The 26,289-nt window shown below is 53.6% G+C and overlaps 2 protein-coding genes across 4 annotated transcripts; one reads left to right on the forward strand and one right to left on the reverse strand.

Moving 5' to 3' along the window:
• The first annotated feature begins 1,204 nt into the window (after positions 1–1,204).
• LOC137158772 (ras-related protein Rab-4B-like) lies at positions 1,205–15,023 on the forward strand. Of its 2 annotated transcripts, XM_067556645.1 has the most exons (6): positions 1,205–1,812; positions 3,582–3,644; positions 4,221–4,375; positions 5,765–5,860; positions 6,619–6,760; positions 14,842–15,023. In XM_067556645.1, the coding sequence occupies exons 1-6, from the start codon at positions 1,790–1,792 to the stop codon at positions 14,906–14,908; spliced, it is 546 nt and encodes a 181-aa protein (XP_067412746.1). In that variant the 5' UTR covers positions 1,205–1,789; the 3' UTR covers positions 14,909–15,023. The 2 variants fall into 2 exon arrangements, 1 of the variants encoding a protein (XP_067412746.1); XR_010921475.1 differs by lacking the exons at positions 4,221–4,375; positions 14,842–15,023 and having other exon boundaries at positions 6,619–6,659.
• Positions 7,754–25,932, reverse strand: LOC137158766 (cytochrome P450 2F3-like). Of its 2 annotated transcripts, XM_067556631.1 has the most exons (9): positions 25,753–25,932; positions 20,466–20,628; positions 19,732–19,881; positions 19,115–19,275; positions 18,488–18,664; positions 15,469–15,610; positions 14,157–14,344; positions 9,559–9,700; positions 7,754–8,386 (listed from the first exon to the last, which is right to left on the reverse strand). In XM_067556631.1, the coding sequence occupies exons 1-9, from the start codon at positions 25,930–25,932 to the stop codon at positions 8,205–8,207; spliced, it is 1,485 nt and encodes a 494-aa protein (XP_067412732.1). In that variant the 3' UTR covers positions 7,754–8,204. The 2 variants fall into 2 exon arrangements, with proteins under 2 accessions (XP_067412732.1, XP_067412733.1); XM_067556632.1 differs by lacking the exon at positions 18,488–18,664.
• Positions 25,933–26,289: the final 357 nt, after the last annotated feature.

Here is a 26,289-nt window from a genome sequence, read left to right on the forward strand (position 1 = left end):
AAGTTCTTTGAAACCTAACTCCAGGACACAGCCCAAGAGAGTTGCCAGACCTCACACCTGGCCAAGTGTATTTACAGAAGCTGAAGTCCCCAGATGACCTGATCCTGATTGGCCACCAGGCGAAGTTTGTCTGCTTTGTGGCAGTGGTGAATAGTGCTTACCATGTGTAGTGTGTGTTGGTAATTGTTAACAAACAGAGGTTAAGGATATTACTTTGTAAGTCTCCTTCACTGGTAAAACATCCTGCAAACCCACAGAGAATTACAGCCAGAGCCCTAAGAATTGGGAACAGGCAGGTACTTCAATTAACCAGGTTATGCCCGTAGGCCTATGGCCTGGGAACGGGTGACCCTGCCCTGGAGCAGTGGTTCTCACAATTTTTTTGGTGGTTTCAGGGCAAGAGTTGGTGGCCGCATTGACAATTTTTCCTAATATCTTCAGTTAACGTTAGGAGAATCCAATCAATACGCACATAGACGTGTCCAAAAAATAAGTTCTGGGTTCTGATGCATCAATTGTGTGGATCAGAGAATTAGTAGAAGTTCTGGAGCTCTTTGCATGGAAAAGCTGCCTCACCTGCATGACCAGCTGCAGCTCCTGCCAGGCGGCTGGAGGAGTTACTTGTTCTGCCCTGCAGAGCAGCCAGTCTGGCTACATGTGCAGCAACTGCCCCGAGCCGCCTGGCAGGAGGCAGGGAGGGGACTGCAGGGGGTCACTGGCAGGGGCGGGGGGCGGGTTGTGAATACAAGGAGCCTGGGTGTAATCGAGCTGCTGGAGGGAGGAAGACGATGGGAGTCGGGACCCCAGGCACTGGCGGCAGCCCGTGGCTGGGAGGCAGGAGTGCGACCTCGAGGCAGACACGCGGGGGGGGGTAAGGGGGTGTTACTTACCTCGGCACTGCAGTCCGGCGGCGGAAGGTGCTTCTCAGAGGCAAGAGTCGACAGTTATTCGCCCTGCGGAGGTTGCTGCTCCCAGCAAGTCCCGGCTTGTTGTGATCAGCTGAAACCTGGCTGGGCCGGGCGGACCCGTGAGTGGCTGGGGGGAGGCAGAGCTCCGTCCTCCCCGCCCCCTCCGACAACGGGCCCCGCCCCGCGCTGAGCCTCCACCCCCCACCGCGCAACAAAGAGGCCAGGGGGCGGGCGCAGCGCGCAGCCAGCCCGGCGCGGTGCACGGAGCAGCGCAAGGTGATGGGCGGGGAAGGGAAGCCGGTGGGGGGCTAGGGAGACCCGCATTTTAGAGGAGCCCCCCCGCCCCGGGCCACGAGAGCGGAGTGTTTCCATGTTACCGGCTGTTCGCTGGCCTGGGGTGTGTGCGGGGAGCTGTGCCCGCTGCAGAGCGAAGATGCTGCCGTCCTGCTCCCCAAGCGGCTGCCAGGAGGGGACGATGACAGCAGCCTGCTGCTCTTGGCGCTCGGCGGGCAAGGGGAGCCTGGGCCCAAGCGGAGGCGGCTGGAGGTGGACTCGGAGGCGGGCGAGCCGGCCAGGCTGCAGTGGGAGGAAGGGGCGCCGCTACGTGGTGCCCTGCACGAGCTACTCTGGGATCTGCGTCAAGGACGGGTTCCTGGGCCAAGCCCTGGGTGCCCGGGTGCTGGCCGAGGTGCAGGGGCTCAGGCGCGGCGGCAAGCTCCGGGACGGACAGCTGGTGAGCCAGCGCAGCCTCCCGGCCCAGAGCATCCGCGGGGACCAGATCGCCTGGGTGGAGGGGCACGAGCCCGGCTGCCAAAACATTGGAGCCCTCGTGGCCAGGATGGACCAGCTGATCCTGCAGTGCGCTGGCCACCTCGGCGGCTATGTCATCAACGGCAGGACCAAGGTGAGAGCCCCGCTCTGGCCGCTAGGACTTCTGGGTTCTCTGCTCAGCTCTGGGATGGGTGAGGGGTCGAGTGCTTAGAGCAGAGGTGGGAGGGTTGGGAGTCAGGGCTCCTGGATTCTATCCCCAGTTCTGCCACAGACTCACCAGTGTCCTTGGGCAAGTCTCTGCTGTGTGCTGCCTCAGTTTCCCCATCTCAGCTGGGTGCTGATAGCTGGGCTGCATGGGTGGCAGGGCTGCGAGCTCAGCACACAGTTGGTGGGTGCTGGAGTCTGGCTGTCACCAGCCCTTCTGTCTGTGGTTCACACGCTGTCTTCAGTAGCTTAAAGGCCCCATTTCTCTGACTGGATGAGGGCAGCTTAATGCCACCCTCACGGGCTTAGAGAGCCAGCGGCCTGGGCAAACTTGGGTCTGCATCTCACCCTTGCCCAGCCAAGCATTTCTTCCGAGCCAAACCCTCAGGCCCAGATTCTCAGGTGTATGTGGGCACCTTAGTCCCGGCCCCCCTTGCTCTAACCACTAGCCCCCCACTCCTTTCCCAGAGTTGGGGATAGAACCCGGGTTTGCTGGCTCCTTCTCTGACCTCACCCCAGACGTGGCTGCATTGGCAGGGCTGCTGGGTATTGGTCTAGGAGCAGGAAGGCTGCAGAGAGGGGCTGGGTGGGTGCTGCCAGTGCACGGCAGGGTTAGCTGTGGGAGCAGCTGGGCCACAGAATATCCCCTGCAGCCACCTGGGAGGTGCTGGAGCTTCTGGGATGTATCCCAGGCTCTTTTGGGTGCCTTGACCATGCCGCTCTATGAGGTCTCTCTTGGTGCATCCTGAGAGAATCCGTGTGCCCTGGTGGGGAATTGTGGGAAGGCTTTGAAGGAGCTGGCCCAGGTCTAGACTAGCGGGGTTCCCTTAGCCGCCGGCGGGATGTGCTCGCTCAAGCTGTCACCTGGACCCCCTTTCTGAGCCAGCCAGCTTGCTGGGGCTTGTCTAAACCGTCAGGAAAGTTAATCCGGATTGATTCATAAAGGCACAGGAGGGGGAAAGGACCTGACCAAGGTTACAGCTTCAATCAGTAGCATGGGTAGGAACGTGGGGGGGAGCTGGGGTTCAGGACTCCTGGGTTCTATCCCAGCTCTGGGAGGGGAGTGTGGGCTAGTGGTTAAAGGGGGGGGGGAGGGCAGGGGCTGGGAGTCAGGACTCCTTGGTTCTGTCCCCAACTTGGAGGGTGGAAGGTTGTCGTGGTTAGAGGAGTCAGGGAACTAGGAGCCAACTCCTGCCTGCTCCAGCATGGCCTTGGTCTTGGCCTTAGGTTACTCCTGAGCCAGCTGGCTGAGAGCCCGGGGGAGAGAACAGGAGCCCTCCACAGCCGCAATTGCCACCCTGGGATTCCTCAATGGCGGAGGTCAAGCAAGAGCTCCCACTCCAGCAACTCCAAGGGGGTGGGGTAGGGTTGTTTGCGGCCTTTAAAAGGGGGTGGGTGGGTGGCGCTGAGATGCAGCCACCTCTGAGGTGGGGCGCAAGTTCATATCAACCGAGTCATGTCCCTGGGTCTAGTGTGTTAGAGTCGGGGGGGGGGCGGAGGGAGGAATGCTGGGAGCCAGACCTCCTGGGTTTTCGGGGGGGGGGGGGGAATGGGATTTAGGGGTCAAAGCGGCAGGGGCTGGGAGCTCCAGCTGGCGCCGAGAGTCCTTCGGAAGGGAGGTGTCCCCAGCCACGCGTGTCCCAGGGAGCTCCCCAGCGCCTGTTTGTGCCAGTGTTTGAGTCTTTCCTCTCCCTCTAGGTCGGTGACAAGGAGCTACTACCGTGGTGCTGCTGTGGCGCTGCTAGTGTATGACATCACCAGGTGAGTGTCTCCGGCAGCTCCCGCCCACGGGGACACCGGCCAGGGGGTGGCAATGAACTGGAGAGATCTCCTGGCTGTCATTCAGAGTGAACGGCACTGGGGACCCCCTTGTTTCCTGGGGCTCCAAGGGACGGAGCGAGGTCTCTGCATCCCGGGCAGGTAGACAGACAGAACTAGATTAAAACAAAAGACGCTGACCCAGAACAAGCCCCTCTTGTCCCTGGATGAGCATCGGCTTGGGGAGTTGTATCAGTGCAACCATAGAGGCCGCCCCAGACAGGTCCAGTTCTGCCCATTGACTTCCCCACGTAGAAAAACCTTCCAGCTTTCTGATCCGTTCGGCCCTGCTCTGCTTATCCCTCTGGCAGGCTTCAGACGTGATTCTGGCCATCCCAACCCTGCTGCAGGGATGAGATGGAAGTGAGCCCTATACCTTGGGGTTTAGGAGAGCTGGGACTAGCCAGTCTTGCGGGAGAGCCCTTCATCTGCGGTGGGGGGTTGGAGTGAGTCCCTAAACTGGGATTTGCGAGAAGTGTGTGAGTCCCGGCTGCCCCCCCATTGCCTCCTGTGTTGCAGCCGGGAGACCTACAATGCTCTGACCAACTGGCTGACAGACGCCTGGACTCTTGCCAGCCCCAACATAGTCATAATCCTCTGCGGGAACAAGAAGGATCTGGATGCGGACCGGGAAGTGACCTTCTTGGAAGCGTCCCGCTTCGCTCAGGAGAATGGTAATGAGCCAAGGCCTGGGGTGTGTGTGTGTGTGTGTGTGTGTGTGTGTGTGTGTTTGGGGGAAGGGGGGTTTGATCCTTTCCATGTGGGGCAGAAGGATGTCCTCTCCCCAGCTCTTCTCACGCTGCCCTGCTTTGCCATGGCACCAGTTTTTAGTGATATGAAAGTGTCCTTCAATCTCACTGCAGCCAGGCGGAGTCCAAAGGGATCGAGAGCTTTCCAGTAGGGAGCTGTGGAAAGCGAAGTGGGGCCTCTCTCCCCCCGCAATGGGTGCTGACCATAGCGCCCCAGGGCAGCGCAAGGGGGTGTTGTGCTGCTAGCAGCAGGGCTGGGGGCTCAGGAGGGGACGCTCTCCCTCCTGCAGTCGGTGCTGTCCCCAGCGCTCCAGAACGGTGCTGGTGGGCACAGTGTTGCTAAAGACGCTGCCGTTCACATGAGCTGTACCACCGAAGTCCTTGCCGTGCAGTCATCAAAAGCCTGCGGCCCACAAGAGGGGTCATCAGCCCTGGGGGGTCTGCCCTCATTCCAGCCTGGGCAAGTCCATCCTGCCTCCTAACACGTCTCTTGGAGGTGCGGTGCTCCTTCGTTGCTGAGCATCGTCTCGTGCAGGCTGCGTTTGGGCCGTCTCAGGGTGGCTGACCTTTGCAAAGCCCTCGGGCAATGGGTTCTAGACAAATGCCTTGTTAAAACCATTGATGAGTGTCTGCCTCCCTTGGCCGGAGTCCTCATTTCTCTTTATCTGGCTTGAGAAATCATCTAGCAACGGAGTGTCCAATCTGCAACTAAATGGGGCAAACTGGGATTTCCTCCTGCAGTCCCAGATGTGGGTCACGGTTCTGGTGGGCTCCTTGACCCGAGGACAGTGGTTTTCAGCCTGTGGTCTGCGGACCCCCAGGGGTCTGACGATGAGGTCTAAGATTTCCAATGGGGTCCGCACCTCCAGTTGACATTTTTTAGCGGTCCGCACATGAAAGAAGGTTGAAAACTACCAGGCTAGGAAATGCTCCCCATGGCACTTGCACATTTGGCCACAAGAGGGAGCCTGGACTCTGTATTTAGTCCTCTGTGTCAGACAGACGTGCAGCACCAGATTGTGTGTGAGAGGAGGAGCACTTGATCGGTGCCAATTGTACAGTGCCTGGCTCACTCCCCGACTGCTCCTGCCCCAAAGAGGAGAAGACGAGATGCCGGCCAGATCCAAAGGGAACAATGAGTCCGTCCGTGAGCCATTCCGTTCCTTGTTGGCGGAGTTGGACCAGATCAGGGAGTTTCCCTGTCTCACGATGCCCAGATGGGGATGTTCCGTAGTTAGTGCGGTCGGCAGGGTGAATCGTGCTCTGAACAGTGCGCTGGTTGTCTTCATGCGGTTTCTCTCTCCATCTTGGCAGAACTCATGTTCCTCGAGACCAGTGCGCTGACCGTGGAGAATGTAGAAGAAGCTTTCTTAAAATGTGCAAGGACCATACTGAACAAAATCGAATCAGGTACGAAGGCTCGATGTTGCAGGCACGATCTACCAGAGACCCTGGCTGGTGGCCGAGCAGCACCACTTAGACTGTGTTAAATCCACATGCTTCCCCTTTGAGAGTTTCCAACCTCAATGTGTCAGCCAGGAAGAGAAATTAGTTTCCACTAACAATAATAATCATGAGTGATTAGAGAGAGATTATGGTACAGGCCCCGGCTGAGATTGGGGGTTCCCCCGTTGTGCTGGGCGATGTGCGGGCCCCGGCTGAGATTGGCTGAGATCCCACAGACCATCTGTGGCAGAGCTGGGAGTTGAACCCAGGACCCCTGTGTTCTGGCACCTGAGCCGCAAGTCCAGTCATGCTCTGAAATAAGGGCAGGAAGCGCAGTTTTCCAGCACCACCGAGCTGTCCCACGCCCCCTGAGATCAGTGGGTGCTGCAGGAACTCAGCACGTTAGACTTTCCCAGCCCTTTTGATGTTTGCTCTGGTTACGCTCCCAGCCTGTGGCACCAGCTGCTCCTGTATTGCTCTAACTGCCGGGAGTTATGCTGGAGTCTGTTGTTAAGTGACTGAGCCCGGGAGTTGCCCAGCTCTGAATGAGATGCTGTGCTGAGCCCGTCCTCCTAGAAGAGTCCTGGTAAAGATTCCTCCCTGACAGCCCCACGCGGTCTGGGTGGGGGGCAGATGGTTCAATGGAGGGCGGCACGGGGAGCCGGTTGTGGCCGGTGGCTGGGGTTGTTTCCCCCCTGCTGAGTGTTGCTCTGTCTGGCTAGGTGAACTCGACCCGGAGAGGATGGGGTCTGGGATCCAGTACGGCGACGCCTCCTTGCGCCAGCTGAGACAGCCCCGGGGGCCCAAACACAGAGCAAGCAGCCATGCAGCTGCTAGAGGTTGTGCCCAGGGGTCCGTCTGCAGGTGAGCTGAGGGGCTGGGGAGGGCAGCAACCCTTTGTTCCAGGGGGAGAGCCTGGAAACAGCCGTGCGCGCTGGCTCGGGGGTGGATTGTCCAGACCCAAACAACGGACTGTCTGTGGAGCAGGCTTTCTGCAGCCCCGAGGGATGGGGGCAGACTGCCTCCTGCAGCCCCCTGGCAGTGGGGTGGGCCTGGAACCCGTGGTGCTGGGCAAATGGAGAGGCAGAAACTTGTCTCCAGTGGCCAGCTCAGAGGTTCCAAGCCCCCTGACTCTCACCCCACCTCCCTGGCAGATGGCTGTCAAATCTCTTGGGGCTGGGGCTTGGCCGTGCCCTGCCCCTTGTGGGGGTGACTCTGGGACCTGCCCTTGGTCCTCGGCAGGGAGATTGACCTCTCTCCTCTTCTTTAATATCCGTTTTTTGCAGTTAGTAAAAAGGCCAAACATTCTGGGTGGATGAACTGGAAAACTTGGACTTTTCAGGTGTCCTGAAAGAAATTCCCAGGACGTCCCATGGGAAACTGGGATGGTCCCAAAAAAACTGCCATTCACAGATTTTGAAGGCCAATCATGACTATTATGATCATCTAATTTGACCTTTACTGAGCCCAATAACTCGTGATTAATTAAAACCTCTTCTAGGAAGTGATCTGGTCACAGAACTGCCCAAAAATAATTCCTAGAGCTGAGCTTTTAGAAAACCAGCCAGTCTTGATTTAAAAGCTGTCAATGGTGGAGAATCAACCGCTTCCCTGTTGTGCCTTATTTGTAACTGGGATTTGTCTGGCTTTGAATTCCAGGAATTGGTTCTGCCTTTTTCCTCTAGCTAAAAGGGCCCTTTAGTCCCTGTGAATGTTTTTATAAACTGAGATCAAGACACTGATCAATCTTGCTGATAAACTGAACAGACAGAGATACGGAAGCCACCCCCTGAAAGGCATTTTCCCAACCCTCTCATTGTTTTTGTGGCTGTTCTCTGTGCCCCCTCCAGTGGCAGCATTCCCAGCTCTGCCCCACCCGGGCCAGGATGCATAGTCACTTTAAGGACAGCAGCTTGTCCAGCCCTGAGCATTCAACAGATCACGGGATTGGCTTTAAAAATCCTGAGATTTGGGTTTGCTTTATTTGTTTCTGGGTTATTTATTCGAGTCGGGTCTAAACTTTTCTCTACAGCCACCAGAGCTGGAAAAAAATATTTTATTTATTTTTAATTAAAGCTGGAACTAAGCCCATCAGTCCAGGGCCCAGGGCTTTAAAAAGAAAGACCACCACCAAATATCACAGTTAAATCTCAAGAGCCAGCGATGCCACAATCATTCTATTAGACCCTGCAACTGATGAGGCCTGCGAACTCATCTCACAGGTGGGCTTGTAACTGGTAGCAAACACCACAGGACAAAAGGCTACGAAAGGGGGAGCAGAGGAGGGATGTGGTGGGCGGCGGCTCAGTCAGCGAGGAACAGCGCAGAATTCATAGGGGTGCGGCAAGGTCTCGAATCCACTGAACAGAGGTGAGAGATCGATTTCCTCCGGGTGGGTGAGGGGTGTGAGAGTGAAGTGCTGCAGGATGGCGGTGAAGAAGAGGAAGAGCTCCATGCGGGCCAGACCCTCGCCCAGGCAGATCCGCTTCCCTGGGGGAAACACAGTGACTTCGGGGCAGTGCATGGGGCGAGATGCCTTTCAGGATCCATCATGCCCCAAGTCTCAGTTACCCTCATTGCAGTTGGGTCAGGTGCCTTTAAGGCCCTTTTCATGTTTCCTGTATTCTGGGGACCGGCCTCCAGAGTCAGTTACAGCAGCCTTGGGGTTGCTCTAACTCCTGCTCCATCCCCATGGGCCCTGGGCGGGGGTGTCAGAAAATACCCAGAGTGCAGTGCGCTCCAGTTATGCCCCTGATCTACCCCTACACTGGAGGCCGGGGCCAGGGCCCCCTATACCAGCTCCACACCAGTGGGGAGGCTCTGGACTCGGCGGGGGTCGTTTTTGCCCAACAGAGGCACAGAGGGGCCTGATCATGACTGAAAATCAAGCCCTCCCTCCTCGCCATGGCCAAGGGGTTGGTTCCCCAAGCCATGCACAGGGCAGCTCCGCCGGCTCCATGGAGCCTTCCTGATTTACTCTGTCTGAGGCTGTGGCTGGTCCGGGCAGTCGCTTCCACCGAGGCCAGTGCTGGAGCAGACTCAGGGCTGGATTAACTCTGCTATGGGCCTGGGGCTATTAGATTTTGTGGGCCCCCGCTTTCCCCCTCCCCATACAAGTCTTTTTCCTAATTTAAAACAAAATGAGCACAATTATGGCATGGAGGCTATTAATGCTCTACTAAATTTGCCTTGTAATTAACATAAGGCCGATCTGTGGGTACATTTCAGTCTTAAAACATAGAACAGGGGTCGGCAACCTATGGCACGTGTGCCAAATGTGGCACGGGAATGATTTTGAGCAGCACTCACACTCATACTGGCCCACATCACAGCGGAGAGGGACGGGAGAGAAGGGGTGGGGCTGGGAAGGAGAGGGGCTGCGAAGGGGAAGTGTCCACTGCACGGCGTTGCTTGGGGCCAGGAGCGGCTCCTCGCCAGGGCGCTGGACCCGCGTCACAAGAGAGAGTGGCGGGGAAGAATGGGGCGGGGACTTATTTTTGGGGAACCCCCTGTAGTCCAAGGCCGTAGGCCGCAGCCCCTAAAGCCCCTGCATTAATCCAGCCCTGAGCAGACTCATCGGGGGAGACTCAACCTTCCTCCCATTGGTTTTCAGCCCATTTCCCACCCGCCCTGAGTCCCCAGCCCGGGGAGCCCACACGCACCTGCGGAGAAGGGCATGAAGGCTTCGTGCTTCCGGAAGTCTCCTCTCTCGTCCAGGAAGTGGGCCGGGTTGAACATGGCCGGGTCTTTGAACTGGGTGGGGTCTTTGTGGACACTGAAGAGCAGTGGCATCACATTGGTGCCCTGGGCAGGGGAAATGCACAGCTCCAGCACAAGCAACCAGGGCATCTCTCTACCCATCCAGCTGTCCCTCTGTCCATGTGTCACTCTATCCATTCACCCACCATCCATCCATCTATCTACCTGCCTGTCATCCAGCACCTGGTTATCCATGCATCTTGATGTCTCTCTGTCTTTTAATTCACCCATCAGTTTCTCCCGCCATCCATCCATCTCCAGCCAAGACTCATCAAGTCCTCAGACCGCTTCCCCTTACTACTTCTCCATGTGGGCACCAATGACACTGCCAAGAATGACTTTGAGTGGATCACTGCGGACTATGTGGCTCTGGGAAGAAGGATAAAGGAGTTCGAAGCACAAGTGGTGTTCTCATCCATCCTCCCTGTTGAAGGAAAAGGCCCAGGTAGGGACCATCGCATTGCAGAAGTAAATGCGTGGTTACGCAGGTGGTGTCGGAGAGAGGGCTTTGGATTTTTCCATCATGGGATGTTGTTCAAGGAAGAAGGATTACTAGGAAGAGACGGGATTCACCTAATGAAGAGAGGGAAGAGTATCTTCGCAGACAGGCTGGCTAACCTAGTGAGGACGGCTTTAAACTAGGTTCAATGGGGGACAGAGACCTAAGCCCGAAGGTAAGCGGGGAAGTGGGACACCACAAGGAAGCAGAAGGTTGAGGGTGCAACTGGGGAGGCCCCCTGATTCATACTGAGAAAGTAGGGCAATCGGCTAGTTATCTCAAGTGCCTATACACAAATGCAAGAAGCCTGGGGAACAAGCAGGAGGAACTGGAAGTCCTGGCACAATCAAGAAACTACGACATGACTGGAATAACTGAGACTTGGTGGAGTAACTCACACGACTGTAGCACTGTCATGGATGGGTATAAACTGTTCAGGAAGGACAGGCAGGGGTGAAAGGGGTGCACTGTATGTAAGAGAGCTCTATGATTGCTCTGAGCTCCAGTATGAAACTGAAGATAAGCCAGTTGAGAGTCTCTGGGTTAAGCTTAGAAGCAAGAACAATAAGGGTGATGTCGTGGTGGGTGTCTGTTATAGACCACCAGACCAGGAGGACGAGGTAGACTAGGCTTTCTTCAGTCAACTAGGGAAAGTTTCCAGTTCACAGGACCTGGTTCTCATGGGGGACTTCAGTCACCCTGACATCTGTTGGAAGAGCAATACAGCAGAGCACAAACAATCCAGGAAGTTTTTGGATAGAGTTGCAGATAACTTCCTGGTGCAAGTGCTGGAGAAACCAACTAGGGGCCGTGCTTCTCTTGACCTGCTGCTCACAAAAAGGGAAGATTTGGTAGGGGAAGTAGAAGTGGGTGGCAACCTAGGCAGCAGTGACCATGAGATGGTCGAGTTCAGGATCCTGACAAAAGGAAGAAAGGAGAACAACAGGATACGGACCATGGACTTCAGAAAAGCGGACTTTGACTCCCTCAGGGAGCTGATGGGCAGGATCCCCTGGGAGGCTAATATGAGGGGGAAAGGAATCCAAGAGAGCTGGCTGTATTTTAAAGAAACCTTATTGAGGGCACAGGAACAAGCCATCCTGATGTGCAGAAAGAATAGCAAATATGGTAGGCGTCCAGCTTGGCTTAACAAAGAAGACTTTGGTGAACTTAAACACAAAAAAGAAGCTTACAAGAGGTGGAAGCTTGGTCAGATGACTATGGAGGATTATAAAAATACTGCTCGAACATGCAGGAATGAAATCAGGAAGGCCAAAGCGCAACTGGAGTTGCAGCTAGCAAGGGACATGAAGGGGAACAAGAAGGGTTTCTACAGGTATGTTACCAACAAGAGGAAGATTAGGGAAAGTGTGGCCCACTTACAGAATGGGGGAGGCAACCTAATGACAGAGGATGTGGAGAAAGCTGAGGTACTCAATGCCTTTTTTGCCTCTGTCTTCACAGACAAGGTCAGCTCCCAGACTACTGCACTGGGCGGCACAGAATGGGAAGGAGGTGAACACCCCACAGTGCTGAAGGAACAGGTCCAAGACTATTTAGAACGATTGGACATACACAAGTCCATGGGGCCAGATGCAATGCACCCGAGGGTGCTGAGGGAGTTGGCTGATGTGATTTCAGAGCTATTGGCTATTATCTTTGAAAACTCGTGGCAATTGTAGGAGGTCCCTGATGACTGGAAAAAAGCAAATATAGTGCCCATCTTCAAGAAAGGGAGGAAAGAGGATCCAGGGAACTACAGACTGGTCAGCCTCACCTCAATCCCTGGAAAAATCATGGAGCAGGTCCTCAAGGAATCCATTTTAAGGCACTTGGAAGAGAGGAAGGTGATCAGGAACAGTCAACACGGATTCACCAAGGGCAAGTCATGCCTGACCAACCTGATTGCTTTCTATGAAGAGGTGACTGGTTCTGTGGATGTGGGGAAAGTGGTGGACGTGATATACCTTGACTTTAGCAAAGCTTTTGATACTGTCTCTCACAGTATTTTATCAGCAAGTTAAAGAAGTATGGGTTGGATGAATGGACTATAAAATGGATAGAGAACTGGCTAGAGCATAGGGCTCAACAAGTAGTGATCAATGGCTCCATGTCTAGCTGGCAGCCGGTCACAAGCGGAGTGCCTCAGGGGTTGGTCCTGGGGCCGGTTTTGTTCAACATCTTCATTAAGGATCTGGAGGATGGGGTAGATTGCACCCTCAGCAAGTTTGCAGATGACACTAAGCTGGGGGGAGTGGTAGATACCCTGGAAGGCAGGGATAGGATACAGAAGGACCTACACAAACTGGAGGATTGGGCCAAAAGAAATCTCATGAGGTTCAACAAGGACAAGTGCAGAGTCCTCCACTTAGGACGGAAGAATCCCATGCACAGCTACAGACTGGGGACCGACGAGCTAGGCAGCAGTTCTGCAGAAAAGGACCTGGGGTTACAGTGGATAAGAAGCTGGATATGAGTCAGCAATGTGCCCTGGTTGCCAAGAAGGCTAATAGCATATTGGGCTGCATTACTAGGAGCATTGCCAGCAGATCACGGGAAGTGATTATTCCCCTCTATTCAGCATTGGTAAGGCTGCATTTGGAGTATTGTGTCCAGTTTTGGGCCCCCCACTACAACAAGGATGTGGAGAAGTTAGAGAGAGTCCAGTGGAGGGCAACACAAATGATGAGGGGGCTGAAGCACAGGACTTATGAGGAGAGGCCGAGGGAACTAGGCTTGTTTAGTCTGCAGAAGAGAAGAATGAGGGGAGATTTGATAGCAGCCTTTAACTACCTGAAAGGGAGTTCCAGGGAGGATGGAGCTAGACTGTTCTCAGTGGTGGCAGATGACAGAACAAGGAGCAACGGTCTCAAGTTGCAGAGGGGGAGGTCTAGGTTGGACATTAGGAAAACGTTTTTCACTAGGAGGGTTGTGAAGCACTGGAGTGGGTTACCTTGGGAGGTGGTGGAATCTCCATCTTTAGAGGTTTTTAAGGTGCAGCTTGACAAAACCCTCGCTGGGATTATTTAGCTGAGGTTTGTCCTGCTTTGAGCAGGGGGTTGGACTAGATGACCTCCTGAGGTCCCTTCCAACTCTATGATTCTATCTTTCTTTCTATCCATCCATCCTGTTTATCTTGACAATCCATCCATCTCTCCCCATGCATGGCTGGGCAGCCATCTGTCTTAGATGGTTTAGACACAACAAATCCTGCATCCTGGCAGGCTGTTAGACTAGATGACCCTTGTGGTCCCTTCTAACCTGATGGTTCTATGAGTCTACATCCATCTTTCTCATCCACCCATGCACCAGCCTATCCACACATCTGTCTGTCTGCCCATCCATTGACTCCTCCCTTCCCCTGCCACCCTGAATAACTACCCAACCATCTCATCTAGCCATTCGTCCTTCTCTAAGCCTGTCTATCCATTTATCCAACGATCCACCATCTATCCATTCTATCTATTAGGATCATTTTCTATCCTTCCACCCATCCATCCATCTGGATTGTCCATCCATCCATGTCTCGTCTGTTTACCCATTTATTCACACATCTATCAGTCTCTTCAACCATCTCTCTCTCCAGCCAGCCAGCTAGTCACTCTTCTATCAGTCTACTTGTCGATCTCCCCATCTATATATCCACCCGTCCTACCTTCCCATCCATCCATCCATCTATCCCAGTGCACACCCCTCTGTCTAGCCACCCATTGATCCTGACCATCCATCCATAAAGCCCATTGGCCAGTCAATCCAACCACAGCACTAGCTGTTTGTCCTTCTGTCCCTCTCTCCATCCCCTTTGGAAGCTGGGTGCAATCTGAGAAAAGGTGAGGAGGAGAAATCATGGAGCCAGATCTCAGCTCCCCCGAGTTCAATCCAGAGTCCCCCCCTGGCTGCAATGGGCTCAGGGCCGGATCCTGATCTCAGCTCCGTCAGTGTCAGTTCAGGGGAGATATTTGTTTTCTTGTTCGAATGTGTGGAGGAGGGAAACCCTTTTACCTTTGTAAGCAGAAATCCTCTGAACTGGGTGTCCCGGGTCACCGCGTGAGGGACACCCATCGGGGCTATGTCAGCGAATCTCTGGACCTCGTGGATCACGGCGTCAGTGTAGGGCATGTGCGCCCGGTCCTCTACCGAAGGGCTGCGGTGCTGGCCAATCACCCGGTCGATCTCAGCTTGGACTTTGGCTGTGGCGAAAGAAGCGGGATGGAAAGCGGGTTATGACTGGGAAGGACAGCCTGACATCACAGCTCTGTGAAGGCTTCGGCCTTGTCCTCGGGCGAAGCAGTAGCAGCCATATTAGGAGAGACAGCAGCCATGAGCTAAGTATCCTGTGATCACATCTTCACATTCCTGAAATTACATCAACACTGTGGAATCAGGCTGTTGAGACGGAGCTACTGTCCTAATAGTCCCTGCCACCATCAGACAAAGAAACAAGGGATCCCTTTTCAATAGTTGTGGTTGTAAAATCCACGCTTCCTATTAGTTTGTCTTCATGGTACCCACCTCTCTATTGTTTATATGACTGATTTCCGTCTGGCTCTCCCATTGTTTCATAAGTAGGTGTGAAATATTTAAATCAATTGCTAGGGCGTGAGTGGTCAAAGAATTATTTTGTAATATGATTGGTTAAAGCCCAGCTAAGCAGGACTCCGGTTTCATTATATAAACTTAACTCCAGGACACGGCCCAAGAAAATTCAGAGCATCCAGCCAACTGCATTTACAGAAGCTGGAGTGCCCATATAATCGGATCCTGATTGGCTACCAGGAGAAGTTTGTCTGCCTTATTGGGAGTGGTGAACATTGTATGCTTAGCGTGTGTAGTTTGCTTTGGTAATTGTTAATAAATAGAGAATACAGATATTACTGTGTAAGGCTCCTTCACTGGTAAAAGATCCTGCAAACCCGAAGAGAATTACGCCCAGAGCCCTATGAACTAGGAAAGGGTGGGGGTGCCTTAACCGGGTTATGCCTTGAGCACTACGGATTGGGGTAAAGGTGGGGTGCCCTAGGTAGGGGGTAGCACTGTGTGACCTATGGAAAGTCACCTGACGTCTCCCCCATGTCAGTTCCCCTCTGCACAGTGGGGATAAGGATCCTCCATTCATCTGTCTTTTCTCTTTCGACTGGGAGCACTGGGAGGCAAAGTAGTGACTCGCTGTGTGTTTGTGCAACACCCGGCACACTGGGAACCTGGCTGTCGTCCAGGGGTTGGCACAGACCCCAGCCCCCCCGGGGACCCGCATTAGGAATAACAATAGAGAAAATATCTCCGCTGTTTCTCCCCCCTGCTCCCCACCGCTCACCCTGTATCTCCGGGTACTTCATGAGGATGAGGAAGCCATATCTCAGGGTAGTGCTGACTGTCTCCGTACCCGCGAAGAACAGGTTGTGTGCGGTCATCACCAGAGTCTCCATGTGGAAGTAGCTCAGTGGGTCCTGGTTTTCCTGCAGGGGGAGGCGTACACAGCTCCTCATTGGGTGTCTCCCACCCGAGAATTCGAACTCACAGCGCTCATGTAAGTCACTCCAGCAGAGGGGAGTGTCTCCCCCTAGTGGCTGCTTCACAGATGCAGTTTATGGGTCTACTGCTGCTGCTGGACATGGGAGCTAATCCCTTAACTCTAGGAGCAGAGTGAGATGTTGTTAACTCAGAGCCTCCCTGGTTCAAACCCCACGGCTGGTGACAGCCTCTCTGGACAGCCAGGGCTGAAGTAATGCTGGACTTGCAGGGCAGCTCTACTCATCCCCTGCAATATTCAGCAGAGGTAGTCTGCACTTCTCATTAGCACAGGGGGGGCTGGGAATCAGGACTTCTGGGTTCTAGCCCAGCTGGGGGAAAGGAGTGGGATCTAGTGGTTAGAGCAGAAAGCTGGCCTTCAGAAGTCCTGGCTCCTATTCCTGACCTACTGCATGACTTTGGGCAAGTCACGTCCCTGTTCCATGCCTCAGTTTCCCCAGCCTCTGTCCTGCCTCCTGGAGTGGAGTGTCATGAGAATCAGGCTGTTAATGGTTAGAAAGCGATCAAGACCAGGCATCAGAACATGGTTCTCTAGCAGCGCTCTCAGCGCTGAGCGCAGGGCTATGAGAACCTGAAGCACTGCTCCCCTGGGCTGGGCCACGAACCCTTCCATTCTAGCATTAGGCCCAAACAAACACATCTGCTCCTGGAGCCAAATTGCCAGATGAGGGCAGAGACAGGTTTAGTTTTTGGGAGAGGTTCTTGGGTCCTTTTAAGCCACTTTAAAGGTTGAAGGAATCTGGAGACGGGAAGGCTGAGCAGGGACGTGCTCATGGGTTTCCAGTCTATAAACGGTTGCGATAAAGGGGACGGGGATCAATTGTTCTCCGTGTGCACTGAAGAAGGTGGGACAAGAAGCAATGGGCTGAATCTGCAGCAAGGGAGATTTAGGTTCGATTTTAGGAAAATCTTTGTAACTCTCAGACTAGCAAAGCACTGGAACAGGTCCCTACGGACTTTGTGGTGTCCCCATCACCTGAGGTTTTCAAGAGCAGGTTGGACAAACCCCTGTCAGGAGGGTCCGGGGTTATTTGCTCTGTCCTACCCCAGTGTGGGTGCTGGAGGGGGCTGAATGAGATGTCCACTCGAAGTCCCTCCCTTCGCTACATTTAGATGGTTCTGTGCTTATTAATTGTTACTCCTTATGGGCCGAGGAGCTAGTGACAATTCCAGGGTCCTGCGGGTTGTTGCAGTGATGATGAGAAATTACTGCTAGTCGGGTATATTTTTGGTGCAACCCTATTCATTCAGAAGGATGCAGAAAGTCCTGTTTCCCTGAACACAGGAGCCAGCCTCCTGGCTCACAGCTCTAAGCCTTGCTCAGCGGCAATCCTAACTGAACCCTCTCTCTAGGTTTATCCCAGGCTGGGTCTGCTTGGATTTTTTCGGCATGTGTCTCTCTCTGGCCCGTCTACAGAGCAACTGGGACATGATTCCCAGCGTGGGTAGAGAGACTCACACTGGCTGTGGTTGAGCTAGGGCACTAAAAAGAGCAGCGCGATGTCGTGGAAAAGTATCACAGTGCTACATTTTAGAGTTGGATCGGGTGCAGCTTTAATTGTGACACACACAATCACATAACCATAGCTATGGGGAATACTATAGCCATAGGGAAAACCCTGGTGGCTATAGGGAAGTCAAGCAGCATGTCTGGATGCTGGGCAAATGTACTTCCCCTGGCTACCAGATACAAAAGACTTACTTATATAGGGGTTGCTTAGGTTCATTTACATGTTGATCGTATAGTGGAATTTGATTAACAGTTCAGGAAAGACAGTTATATGTACAATGGGATACACCAGATGTTTTCACAGGAAAGACCAAAGAGCCATTTGATTATACAATGTGTTTCAGGTACCCTGGCTATCACCTGAAGATAGGTGGCTACACAATACATGTTAAAATGCTAATCTGTATGGAGTAAGTTCCTATGGGGCCAGGAAGACAAAGGGGGGCAGGTACTGGTACTTATCAAAACAGGTGAAGTCTGTTCAGACTTCAATAAGGCTTAAGGCTCATAACAGAGACTTGCTTCTCGGGTGTGGTTCAGAGACCTCTTGTGTGACTTTAACATCTTTATCCTAATTTCAGTTTCAGGCTACAACTTCAGGCCAGGCCTTCTATGACCAGTTTCAGACCAGGCATTCTATTAATCAATTTTATGATTAATTCTTTGATTCCACAGCGGCCACTCCAATACAATCCTGTCCTAGATCCTAGGTATGTACTTGGGGAACTCCCCTGAACCACCCCACACGCCACTGTTATTTTTAGTGAGCTTCCTCCATCAAACCAAGTGCGTGTGCATCTGGGCATAACCCCTCCCAGCTGTGGCCATCCCTGCCATGTGTCCGTGTGTCTCTCTGTCCTTGCACGGTCTCACAGACACACAGCCCCACCCATCCAAAGCCAGCCCTTCCATTGGAAACCCCTTGGCCACATGCTTCAACTTCTGCACCGGCTTGGCCATGTGCCCATGTTTTAGTGACAACTGCTATTGTGTCAGCCACGTCTTAACCTGCACTCTGGGTGCAAGGCAGCGGTTACACCTGACTCATAACAACAAGGTTTAAATCAACAACCCCTAACAATACCTGTATTACTGAAGCACCATTTCACAGATAGGGAAACTGAGGCACAGGGTGGTCACCCAACAGGCCTACAGTCAAACCAGGAATAGAACCCAGATCTCCTGAGGCCACATTCACTGCTCCAGCCACTAGGACACCCTGCCGCCCATATTGACACAGAAGCAGTTTTAAAGGGGTCAGTCTCCACCCACTCAGAGCCCACAACCCTTTCACCTGCTCCATCCTGAGAAGGAAGCAGTCGATGAAGTCGCGGGGGCAGTCGGGGTCGAAGGATTCCTGGTGCATCTTCACCCGCTCCGACACGAAGAGCCGCAGCTGCTCGAAGTTCTCAAAGATCCTGTTGTGAGGCCCCGGAAGGTAGGACATGGGGCCGGGGAAGAGGTTGTACATCTGGGGAGAGGGACACGAGTCACCCCAAGGCAGCACGTGAGCTCTGTGTGTTTGTCACCGTAACAAATGGAGCAGCAATGTGTGTGCATTCCCATGGTGAGCTCTGGCTGCATTTCTATAACGACCAGGGGGGGCAGTGTGCATTGCATTACATTAATGAATTGTGTGCATTCATTACCATAATGACTGGCATAGCGCTGTGCGTGCGTTACCGTTATGAACAGGACAGCAGTGCAGGGGCATGCACATGACCACACTGAACTGTGCAGCGTGTGCACTTTGCTCTATGCAGTTCATTACAGTGTTTGCACGTCATGCTACCACAATGAATTGTGCACGTGTGAGTCACGTTACCATAATGAGCCGTGCATCACTGCATGTGCGCGCTTGTCCGCTGAGGGGGGAGACCCCTGACCAGACACAGCCTCCCCACCCCCAATCTGCACCCACCTGCCCCCAAGCTGAGCTGAGCAGCTGCAAGATCTGGTGGATGAGGCCGACCAAGGTGAGAAAGTTCCTGTCCTCGTAGTTGAACCGGTCCCCAAAGACGATGGTGCAGATGACGTTGGCGACGGCGCGGCTGATGAGGAAGGTGGGGTCGAAGGGCGCGGCTAGTGAAGGGGAGGGAACAGGCTGTGAGCAGCAGGAAGTCACAAGTGGGGGCTCCAGCTCAGTCACTGCTGGGCAGGAAATCTGTGGGGGGGGGGGGCCTCAGCAGCAGAGGAGGGTCTCCCCTTGGTGTCAGTGCAGTGCTAGGGGTGTGTGCAGCAGGAGGCGCTCTCTTCTCTGGGCTGAACCCAACGCCCCAGCGTGGCACTGGGCAGGGGGCGCTGGGCTGCAGGGAGCATGGCGGGGCTCAGTAGGGGGCGCTCTGCCCTGGCAGTCAGCACTGGCCCCAATCCCCAGTGCAGCACTAGGGGGCGCTGTCTGGCCCGCAGCAGGGATCTCGCAGCAAAAGTCTGCAGCACTACACGGATGACCTGTGGCAATAATCCCGGCTGAAGGGAAGCTGTGACCCCGGGGCTGGGAGGCTGCAGCCTGGGCCAGCACCCACCCAGCTGGCGCACCTTGGGTCTGGGCAAGCTCCTGCACCAGGCACCGCGCCTCCTCCTGGATCCGCTCCTCCAGGCTGCGCTTCCCCATGCCGAAGTTCCTCAGTGTCTGCAGGGCGAATCTCCGCAGGACCTTCCACTTCTCCCCGTTTGAAAAGATGATGCCTGGGGGAGTAGGGGAGAGGTGAAGAAAGGGCTCAAGAGAGCCCGGCTCCATTGAATTCAGCTGGGCTTCCCCCATGTACTCCTGCCCCATGCTGGGAACAAATGACAATAACCAACCCCTGCTCATGAACAACCGAGAGTCCTGCCCCCACTGCCCTCTCAGGGCCAGAACAGAACCCAGGAGTCCTAGTGTAGCCCATTGGTCTAGCCCACGAGATCCCACTTCCTCCGAGAGCTGGGATAGAACCCAGGAGTCCCTGCTCCCAGCCAGCTCCTGCTCTAACCACTACCCCCCACTGCCTCCTAAACTGGTCAGTCTCGGTCTCTCATCTGTACACACACATGCCAGGACTGAGGGAAACTAGGAATGCAGGTCACCTGGAGATAGCCTGTGACACTGACTCTAGTCTAGCACCACCTCGATCTAACGCACTCCACAGGGGCAGAGTCATTATCCCCATTTTATAGGTGGGGAAACTGAGGCCCAGTGAGATGCAGGGATTTGACCACAGTCAAGCAGGAAGTCAGAGGCAGAGCTGAGAATTGAACCCAGATCCCTCTGGAGCCTATTACAATTCCTTTACCATTCCCCTGGGTGAAGTGGAAGACTGCGGGCAGATCCCCGCGTGCGCTGAACTCCTCAGCCTGGTCCACCAGGGCCTCCTTCATCACCTGGTATCCGCACAGCACAACCCAGGGCTGGGAGCCCAGGTGAATGGTGAAGACAGGGCCATAGCACTCGCTCAGCTGCAAACACAGAGAGACCTGAGGGTCAGAATTCGGGTCCCCAAGCCAAACATACAGCCCTGCAATTGTGATACCCAGCCCCCCACTCTAGCCACTAGATCCCTCTCCCCCCAGAACTGGGAACAGAACCCAGGAGTCCTGGCTCCCAGCCCTCCCCCCTGCTTTAGCCCATTAGACCCCTCCCCTCCCCAGCCCTCCCAGAGCTAAGACCTGCACCCAGGAGTCCCAGACAACGTGTGACCCAGGGGCCATTAACACTGGAGCTGGGCAGGGAGTTTCCAGCAGAGCAGGGTTTTAATGGAAAATGCCCATAAGTCAAATGTGAAACGTTTCTGACGGAATCTGCCTGGTTCCTAGTGGTGGTTTGGGGGGCAGAGCTTCCGGGCAGGCCTGCCCTGGGCACATCCCTGGAGCCAGGACCCCCAGGCCTTCCAGACTGCCCGATTTCTGCACCCCATTGAGCCAGCTGCCCCGAGAGCCAGGCAGCCCAGGAAGCCAGATAGAAGCCCTGGGGTCCCTGGCCTGGGGCTGTTCACCTTGTGGAGGAGCTGCAGACATAGAATCATAGAGTTGGAAGGGACCGCAGGAGGTATCTAGTCCAACCCCCTGCTCAGAGCAGGACTAACCTCAGCTAAATCATCCCAGCCAGGGCTTTGTCAAGCCTCAGCTTAAAAACCTCTAAAGACGGAGATTCCACCACCTCCCTAGGTAACCCATTCCAGTGCTTCACCACCCTCCTAGTGAAAAACTTTTTCCCAATATCCAACCTAGACCTCCCCCATTGCAACTTGGGACCGTTGCTCCTTGTTCTGTCATCTGCCACCTCCGAGAACAGCCTAGCTACATCTTCCCTGGAACCCCTTTCAGGTAGTTAAAGGCTGCTATCAAATCCCCCCTCACTCTTCTCTTCTGCAGACTAAACAAGCCCAGTTCCCTCAGTCTCTCCTCATAAGTCTTGTGCTCCAGCCCCTTAATCATTTGTGTTGCCCTCCGCTGGACTCTCTCCAACTTGTCCACATCCTTGTTGTAGTGCGGGACTCAAAACTGGACACAATACTCCAAATGCGGCCTCACCAATGCCAAATAGAGGGGAATAATCACTTCCTGCAACCTGCTGGCAATGCTCCTACTAATGCAGCCGAATATGCTATTAGCCTTCTTGGCAACCAGGGCACACTGCTGGCTCATATCCAGCTTCTTATCCACTGTAACCCCAGGTCCTTTCCTGCAGAACTGCTGCCTAGCTCATCGGTCCCCAGTCTGTAGCTGTGCATGGGATTCTTCTGTCCTAAGTGCAGGACTCTGCAGTTGTCCTTGTTAACCTCATTAGATTTTTTTTGGCCCAATCCTCCAGTTTGTCTAGGTCTTTCTGTATCCTATCCCTGCCTTCCAGGGTATCTACCACTCCCCCCAGCTTAGTGTCATCTGCAAACTTGCTGAGGGAGCAATCTACCCCATCCTCCAGCTCATTGATGAAGATGTTGAACAAAACCGGCCCCAGGACCGACCCCTGGGGTACTCTGCTTGTTACCGGCTGCCAGCTAGACATGGAGCCTACGGCTTTGGAACCCAGGAGTGGTGAAAGTGATCAGGGGGACAGATATTGTACAGCTGTCCCAGACCCATCAGTTCAAAGACATCCTCCTTGCTCACAGCCCCGGCTCCAATGCCCCATTTGCAGATGTAACTTCTCATCAGTGTGGTGGTTTCCAGGTAGGTCACCCACAGAGTCTTTTGCACGGCCCAGAATCTCTTCCGGTCTGCCTACGGGGTCAGCTCAAACATGAGCAGTAGAGCCCCCTTGAACCGCTCATGATCCCCGGTCTCCACCCTGTCCGTCTGGCTGAACAGACCTATGGCTTTGGAACCCAGGAGTGGTGAAAGTGACAAGTATGACAGCCCCTCCCCCGCTCTAAGGGGACGCAGGGTCTGCAGTGACAATGCGTTGCCCTAGCTCTGCCGACAAAAGCCGTACGCCTCCCGTCGAGGTGGTTTTATTTTGTCGAACAAACAGGACAGTTTTGTTGGCGGGGAGGTGACTGTTGTGTGTGCGGCAGCACTGCTTTGTCGACAAAAGCTGACTTTGTTGACAAAACTCTCTAGTGTAGACCAGGCCTCAGTTTATGCTGATTGAGGCTGTCTCAGTTGTCACAGAGTTGGCTCAGGACTTAACTGAAACCCAGAAAGAGTCTGTTGTGGCTCAGGAAGATGTTTGTATAGAGCAGCCCCTCGCTGATCAGGGACAGGACAGGATTTCTGTGGGAAACGGTTTGTGGCTTAAAAATGTTCCTGAAGGAATAAAACCGCCTCATGGTGGCTTTTGGAAACAGTTTGCTGCAGCTGCAGGGTGTGGACGTGAAGTTGTTGGATTAGCTCAGGAAGGATGAATCGGTCACTGCCTGTCGCAAACAAGAGTTTATATGTGGAGAGACTCGGTTCAGTTCCGGCGACCAGAGGTGTTCAAATATGGCTGGCTTCACTGACTTTGTTTTAAAAAGCTCCAGTGTGGATCCCTTAGAAAAGGTTCCAGATGGAGTGAAATTAATTAGGACGTTTGCACAGCATATTGGGGAGACATGAATGTCTCCACGTTGACTCTTTAAATGAACAGTCTGTGTCTTAGGGTCAGAGGGAAAACTGGGTAGCTGGATCTACAGAGCGGGACAGCTGTGCAGTGATCTCCTGGAACTACAGGGGATGGCAGCAAACTCTCTCCCTGGAAACTTTGGATATGTCTGGTCGTCTCTTAGGGCTGGTCTACACTAGAACGTTTTACAGGGGAGGTGCACAGACTAAAATGCTCCTCCCACCAATGGAAGTAAGTCCCCTGCTACGTGGACATAATAAAACCACTTCAAGGAGCAGTGCAGGGCAGGGCTTATGGCTGCTCACTTAGGGCGCCGCAGGCTCAATGTAGATGCAGCTGTGGGGCTGTCATTCTTGTCAATGACAAGAAAGCCCCTGAGAGCTGAGCAGCTGGTCTCTGCTCTTGGGGGAGCAGGGTGAGAACCCCGAGAGGCTCCTGGCTGCAAGAAGCTTGCATGACAAGGCTCCCCAGCTTCCAGCAGGGGGAGGAGGGGGAAGAGGGGAGCCTGGGCAGTTGGACCCCACTCCTGAGGGGTCCAGGTGGGGAATGGGGAGGAGAGACGTTCTCGGTTCCCCACCACTCTTAGCTGGGTGGAAGTGCTCCTGGTGCGGACATGCTCCTCCAACCCACGGAGAGCAGTGTGGACATCAGCCACTGCAGCAGTGACATAGGTCCACTCATTTTTCTAGTGTAGACAAGGCCTTGGTGGACTCAACCTCTGAGTCCAGGTGCAATCACAGATTGGTAGTGAAAGGACAGCAGAGCCCTGTTTCTAAAATGGGGATGAAAAGGGTTGGTATCTCTTTAAGAGAGAATCTAGCCCTGAAATTGCTAACACTTGAAAATTTGAAAACTAGTAAACAAGCTAAGGTGTATGTTGATGCAAGTTACCTGCCTGACAGGTGGGGGGAAAGATTTGCCCATAGCTGTTAGCATAGAGGACACACCTGGCAAGATCACGTAAATCAGGCAGAAATTATGCTGCAAGAGCAGATTCCACCCACTACTGATCTAACCGAACCCTGGGGAATATTTGTAAAAAAAATAAAAAATCGTTTCCTCCCTAACTAATCTTAAAAAGAAAACCCAGTTTTAATCAAACAGGATTCTGATGTTCATATTAATGCTAATGTTAACTCTTGTGATTAATGTGCTGATGATGCCAAGAACTGTAAATATGTACCGTGTGAGATCTTTTGAAAACCCATTGCACAAGTCACACAAAACACGTAATACAAAACCAAGAAGGGAAAATTCCTGTGATGCATCAGCAGTGTCTAGGGACACCCCTTTCCGAATCAATTCTTCACAGGGAGTGTGACAATGTCTGGCCTATGAGTGACTATTTCTAATATCACTGATACCAACATTACAGAATTGCAATAAATATCACATAGGAGAAGCCATGCAGGGAACCAATGGAAACGTCATGAGTGACTAAGATTGATAAGCACCTTTATATGTATATATCAAATTTGTATGATAAGTTCTAAACGTGTCTGGTCTGTCTGTATTTCAACTTGTGCTGTGTGTCTGGGCGAACACGGCCCCTCTCCCCTCTCTCCCAGGACAGGATGCAGCCAGCAGCACTAAGCCTGCTTAATGGCCCCTCAAGGGAACTCAGAGGTACAAGAAATCCAGTGACAGAACCCAGGGGCTGCACCTTACGTGTCACCAGGGCATGTAAGAAGTTAAGAACATGCCAAGGGACAGGGGACTCTGTGGTTTTTCCATGCCATGTGCTGAGTTTGGGACAAGCCACATGGCAAAGGGGCATAAAAGGCAGCTGCACCATCCCCATCTTGTCTTCATTCCTACGTCCTACCTCAGGATCAACTCATCTACAAATGAAACTGTGAAACAAAAGATGGAGACCCAGCCAGGTACTGGATGTACACCAGAGGGACTGCACAAACCTGCAGACTCCACAGCTATGCTGTGGATCTGATACACATGGACTTTACAGTCATTTGTATGTATCTGATTGTTTTGACAGCAACATTTTTGGTAACAGGAAACAGAGTTTTAATAACTTCTCTCTTTACTGGACCTAGTTGCTAAATGGGGGCCAGAGACTGGAATGCAGTAAAGGGGGCTGTGTATATTCTTCTTTTTAGCTTCTTAATAACCCAGGTGGGAGATCAGAAACACTGTTTGTGACTGGTCGGTGAGTCTCACGGCCGTGTTACCCACCGTTTGGGAGAATCTGCTCTCCTTTTGCAGCCTGCCCTGACCTTGGCATTTCAGGAGGTCTACACTAGGCACAGCCGGGTCACAATATAAATCAGAGAGGCTACACTCAGCACTTGCGTGAACAACGGCACAAGATGGGATCAGGCCCTGGCTATGCCTAAAGTGCAACGCTGCCCTGTCCCTTCTGCTAGAAGGGCCGGAGACCTGCCTGCGTCGAATTATCCTTCCCATCTCCCTTACCAACAACCACACTAACAAAAGATAGCCAGAAATTCACCAGTATGGTGCAGATATTTCCCACTGTTCCCATATCACCCCATCTCGGAAGGCAAATCCCTCCTTACTGTGAGAAGAGATCTGGCTATGTCCTTGGTATCCAGCTGCAGCAGATTCCCCAGAAGGGGCAGCGGGCGTGGGCCTGGGGGCAAATGCCCTCTGTTCTTCTGGCCCTTCCTGTTGAGGAACAAGAGGAGGCAGGAGACACAGATGACCAGCAAAATCAGCGTGGTCGCACCAATATCCATGGCCCTGTGCCGGGTGCAGCACCGCTGGGTAACGCAAACCAGAGAAGCCAGGCTAAGCCAAACGCAGGGTAACCGCCCGGGGGGTGCTCCTGACTGCGTTTGTATTTAATGACATGGATGAAATAGTTCCTGACTGCTCAGGAGGGAAAGGGGCGGGTTTCGAACCAGGCTGGGTGTCAAACATAGGCTCGGCCTGGGGCTATGTACCAGCTGCTCTCAAGCTCAGGGGTGTCTCTTGCCCAGGTGAGCTCTGGCCAGGAGGCTAAACGCAGTGACAAGAGCATGTCACATGCCCACTTTGAACCAGGCGCCTGTCAGGCACCCGCTCATGCCTTCAGGTTGTAAGTTCTTTGGCAC

The sequence above is a fragment of the Emydura macquarii genome, unplaced genomic scaffold, assembly GCF_026122565.2.
Source record: "Emydura macquarii macquarii isolate MOO-44397 ecotype Brisbane River unplaced genomic scaffold, CSIRO-AGI_Emac_v2 contig_1790, whole genome shotgun sequence".
NCBI classification, from domain to species: domain Eukaryota; kingdom Metazoa; phylum Chordata; order Testudines; family Chelidae; genus Emydura; species Emydura macquarii.